The 5,659-nt window shown below is 31.9% G+C and overlaps 1 protein-coding gene across 1 annotated transcript in view; it reads left to right on the top strand.

The window, feature by feature from the left end:
- Positions 1–1,050: 1,050 nt before the first annotated feature.
- Positions 1,051–5,659, top strand: part of LOC107723212 (armadillo repeat-containing protein 6-like) — a gene marked incomplete at its 5' end in the record, with an annotated part of 12,616 nt that continues 8,007 nt past the window's right edge. Inside the window, 4 exons of the mRNA XM_016531768.1 lie at positions 1,051–1,189; positions 1,783–2,067; positions 3,487–3,526; positions 3,977–4,111. Of these exons, the coding sequence (XP_016387254.1) occupies positions 1,051–1,189; positions 1,783–2,067; positions 3,487–3,526; positions 3,977–4,111 (599 nt within the window). The remainder of the gene's footprint in view (positions 1,190–1,782; positions 2,068–3,486; positions 3,527–3,976; positions 4,112–5,659) is intronic.

The following is a 5,659-nucleotide window of genomic DNA, read 5'->3' as shown; positions in this document are numbered from 1 at the left end:
AATGAATTGTCTAATAGTTAAGTAAATAACTAAATAACTAAATAAATAATCACATCAATGCTCATATAAATTATTAAATGAGACAGTAATTGTATAATATTTAAGTAAATAACAGTATAAAAAATTAAAGAAAGAAAGAAAGAAATAGTCACATATTAATAAAGTGGGCCATTATATAATATTTAAGTAAGCAACAGAATAAGTAAATAAGTAAGTAGTCAAATACATGCACATAGAAATGCTTAAATAAGACAGTTATATAATATTTAAGTAAAAAAACAGAATAACTAAGTAAATAAATAAATAAATTAGACACACATACACATAAAATGGTCAAATATGAAATTAGTTATGTAATATTTAGGTAAAAAACAGAATAAGTAAATAAATACATAAATAAAACAAACATATCCATACACATAAAATGCTTAAATAGGAAATTAATAGTCTAATAGTTAAGAAAATAAATAAATAAATAGTCATATCAATGCTCATATAAATTATTAAATGGGACATTAATTGTATAATATTTCAGTAAATAACAGAATAAGTAAATAAGTGAGTAGTCAAATACATGCACATATAAATGCTTAAATAGAACATTAGTTGTTAAATTGCAATAAATAAAATAATTTTATTATAAATTTAAATAATTTAATGGTTTATTTGTTTAACAATTGCAATACAATATTGTGAAGAGTATTAAAAAGTAAAATTGCTAGGCTAATGTAAATTTGTTTCGAAAAGGGTCATTAATCATTATTTAGATAAGTGTAAATATATACCCAAATTAGCCTCAAGCTACTTTAAATAAACATTAATTTGTGGAATATCAGTTATATCAGTTGCATACGACTTTTTTTTAAAATATGAACAATGTTTTGTCTGTCTACATCCATGCGTTTATGAAGCGGAACCTATTTTCTCTCGCGAATCTCACCCGAGCCACATTAAAGAAAACGCAACGCTACGCTTTGCTTTAATTCACGAAGCGCTTGCGTCAGTTAAATTGCGTTACGTTCACACGCTGTTCTATGCTTACGCTTTTAGCGTACTGTCCACTGTTCTCCAGGGAGCCTTTTATCACAAGGGTCCAGGCTGGCTGGGTGTTGGCGAGTTTCAGGATTATTATCAGTTTTGTGTTAAACCGGCTTGTTTTGCTTTGGGTTCGAGTGAATGTTACGCTCAGGTAGTGTAACTAACGGCAAGTGATTCACGGTAATAAATAACGTTTTTGTGTTAATCACGTGAATTGTTTCGGTACCATGGTGCAGTCAGTGATGCTAATACCAGAGTAATGTGATATATAGCATACTATTATTGAGTGATTACCAAATGTGCTGTGCTATTTTCATATTTCTGTAAGGTACTTTACTGCATATTACCATGGTACATCTTCAAAAACCATGGTAACCCTATTGTGCTTTTTGTTAGTGTAACCTATCTGCCTTAGTTGCATGTCCTAAACCAAATAAACCAAACGCAATCTCTTTTGAATGCATTGGTTGCCAGGCTATGAAAGCCAAGCCAAAGCACTGAAGCTCTGTGAAATAGCTTATTCGGGACAGTACTACATAAAAAATAACATGCAATTTTCATGATCCCTCTTATTTTGCTTCAATTATTAACATTTTGCACATTCTGCAAGGGGTATGTAAACTTATGAGCACAACTGTTTACTACTACTCTTCACACGAGATGTTTATGCTACAGAACTGACCTCACTTCCACAGAGACGGGCGTGTTTTGTGTTTAACAGTGTTATCGGTGGCGTATTTCCAGGCTTTGGAGTCTCTCAAAACTGCAGTGGCTTCATCGTCCGCATCCGTTCTGGAGGATCTGAGAGCCTTCACCCAGCAGTGCTCTCTCGGCTTCGCACAGCGATACTTGGCCGCTCAAAAAGAGGCGTATCCCACGATCCTCGCCTGCTGCCAGAGAGCCGCTGGAGAGAAGGAAGCCCTTTCCGTCGCTCTCACCGCGCTCTCTGCGCTAACAGACGGCCAGCCGGATCTGCTGGATGTGGACGGGCGAGAGTTTTTGATGGGCGCTTTGACTGCGCACCAGACGGTATATATATATTTTATATATAAATACAACATATTTTTCTTAAATATATATTAAATATATTTATGTGTGTATATTTTTATGTGCATAATAAATATACACAGCACACACATATATTATATAAACACAAACTTTTGTTTTGGATGTGATTAATCACGATTACTCATTTGACAGCACTAAAATAAATAAATAAATAAATAAAAAATGAATTGTCTAATAGTTAAGTAAATAACTAAATAAATAATCACATCAATGCTCATATAAATTATTAAATGAGACAGTAATTGTATAATATTTAAGTAAATAACAGTATAAAAAATTAAAGAAAGAAAGAAAGAAATAGTCACATATTAATAAAGTGGGCCATTATATAATATTTAAGTAAGCAACAGAATAAGTAAATAAGTAAGTAGTCAAATACATGCACATAGAAATGCTTAAATAAGACAGTTATATAATATTTAAGTAAAAAAACAGAATAACTAAGTAAATAAATAAATAAATTAGACACACATACACATAAAATGGTCAAATATGAAATTAGTTATGTAATATTTAGGTAAAAAACAGAATAATTAAATAAATACATAAATAAAACAAACATATCCATACACATAAAATGCTTAAATAGGAAATTAATTGTCTAATAGCTAAGAAAATAAATAAATAAATAAATAACTCATATAAATTATTAAATGGGACATTAATTGTATAATATTTCAGTAAATAACAGTATAAATTATGTACTAAATAAATAAAGAAATAGTCACATTCAAGCACATATAAATAAAGTGGGGCATTATATAATATTGAAGCAAGCAACAGAATAAGTAAATAAGTGAGTAGTCAAATACATGCTCATATAAATGCTTAAATAGAACATTAGTTGCATAATATTTATGTAAATAACAGAATAAATAAACATGCAAATATAAATGCTTAAATAGGACATCAGTTGTTAAATTGCAATAAATAAATAATTTTATTATACATTTAAATAATTTAATGGTTTATTTGTTTAACAATTGCAATACAATATTGTGAAGAGTATTAAAAAGTAAAATTGCTAGGCTAATGTAAATTTGTTTCGAAAAGGGTCATTAATCATTATTTAGATAAGTGTAAATATATACCCAAATTAGCCTCAAGCTACTTTAAATAAACATTAATTTGTGGAATATCAGTTATATCAGTTGCATACGACTTTTTTTTTAAAAATATGAACAATGTTTTGTCTGTCTACATCCATGCGTTTATGAAGCGGAACCTATTTTCTCTCGCGAATCTCACCCGAGCCACATTAAAGAAAACGCAACGCTACGCTTTGCTTTAATTCACGAAGCGCTTGCGTCAGTTAAATTGCGTTACGTTCACACGCTGTTCTATGCTTACGCTTTTAGCGTACTGTCCACTGTTCTCCAGGGAGCCTTTTATCACAAGGGTCCAGGCTGGCTGGGTGTTGGCGAGTTTCAGGATTATTATCAGTTTTGTGTTAAACCGGCTTGTTTTGCTTTGGGTTCGAGTGAATGTTACGCACAGGTAGTGTAACTAACGGCGAGTGATTCACGATAATAAATAACGTTTTTGTGTTAATCACGTGAATTGTGTCGGTACCATGGTGCAGTCAGTGATGCTAATACCAGAGTAATGTGATATATAGCATACTATTATTGAGTGATTACCAAATGTGCTGTGCTATTTTCATATTTCTGTAAGGTACTTTACTGCATATTACCATGGTACATCTTCAAAAACCATGGTAACCCTATTGTGCTTTTTGTTAGTGTAACCTATCTGCCTTAGTTGCATGTCCTAAACCAAATAAACCAAACGCAATCTCTTTTGAATGCATTGGTTGCCAGGCTATGAAAGCCAAGCCAAAGCACTGAAGCTCTGTTGTGATGTTTTCCAGCAGCTGCTGCAGTCATGGCCACACGCAGAATAACACAGGAGACCTTTGATGCAGTGGTCAGAGAAAACATCGAGGAGTTTGACTTGGAGGAGAGCGAAGCTCTGAAGGAGGCCATTGAGCAGTTTGAGTCTCAGGGTGAGTTATTAAAAAAACACGTGACGTGTGTTAATGAGAAAATGTTCATGAAAAATCCTTTAGTTTACTTTAATATATCTACTTAATTATGGTGTGTACCCTGGCCTGAGTGAATATATGCATGTGTATGTAAAATGTATATCAATTATATGTTAAGTATATAAAAACTTCATTTTTGATTAGTAATATGCATTGCTAAGAACTTTATTTGTTTATAACTTTAAAGACGATTTTCTCAATATTTAGATTTTTTTGCACCCTCAGATTCCAGATTTTCAAATAGTTGTATCTCAGCCAAATATTGTCCTATCATAACAAACTATACATCAATGGAAAGCTTATTTATTCAACTTTCAGATTATGTATACATCTCAATTTCAAAAAATTGACACTTAAGACTGGTTTTGTGGTCCAGGGTCACATATTGTATATATTTTTTCAATATTACTGTTTTGAATATATTTTTGAGCAAATAATGCAGCCTTCGTGAGCAGAAGACACATCTGTCAAAAACATTCAAAGATCTTAATTATTCTCAACTTTAGACCAGTTATATAAAGAAAGAAAGAAACAGTCACGTTCATGCACATATAAAACTTAAATATTATACAGCTAATGTCCTATTCAAGTAAACAAATAAATAAATAGTCACATCCATGCTCATATAAATGCTTAAATGGGATGTTGATTGTATAATATGTAAATAAATGACAAAATAAATACATTAATAAATAAAGTACCATCAGTGATTATTGTGCGAGCTGTTGCGGTTGTAATATTTAATCAGAATTTGCGAAGCATAATCTACTGCTGCTGCACAAAACCTGCTGTAAGCCCTGTTGAATTAGCAAAGTAATAAATACCTATTGCACTTTAAAGAGTTAATTTACCCTCCATGAGTTATCACTAAAATTTTATGCAACTAAAGTGCTTTCTGCTGCTATATTAGCCATAATAATGACTTGCTATGCATGTTGCCGCTGATATATTAGCAACAGTGATAATTGGATTGCCATGCAGACTGCTGCTAACATTTCTAACATTGCATCTGAATTTTGCCATGCGTGCTGCTGCTGTTAAAATTCACGCTGCCGCAACTAAATGCATAATTTGATTTGCTATGCATACTGCTATTAATAATTAGCTAATAATGCAATCTGAAATTCTGTGGATACTGCTGCTACACTCTGTGAAAGTACCAGAATTGCTGTAGCTCATCCATGCATTACTACTGCTACAGCTGCACGAAAGTACTTAGAATTACTATAAGCGTCTTTATTAAACAATGAAACGCAAACAAATAATGCCTATTTCGCTTTGAAGAGTTCACAAAATCCCTGTACGCCCTGGTAAATAAACGAAGTTATAAAAGCCCATTTCATTTTAAGAGTTACTTTACCCCATGCGTTATCACTGAAATTTCATGTAAGTTACAACCAGATACTTCCTGCTGCCGCTGCTATAAACAACAGTAATAATTTGACTTGATTTGCTATGCATACTGCAATTAACAATTCGCTAATAACGTGATCTGAATTCTATGATACT

Source organism: Sinocyclocheilus rhinocerous, unplaced genomic scaffold (genome assembly GCF_001515625.1).
Source record: "Sinocyclocheilus rhinocerous isolate Xijiao unplaced genomic scaffold, SAMN03320098_v1.1 scaffold2770, whole genome shotgun sequence".
NCBI classification, from domain to species: Eukaryota; Metazoa; Chordata; class Actinopteri; order Cypriniformes; family Cyprinidae; genus Sinocyclocheilus; species Sinocyclocheilus rhinocerous.
Note: the sequence above shows the minus strand (reverse complement) of the source record. Positions and strands in the feature narration are given on the sequence as shown.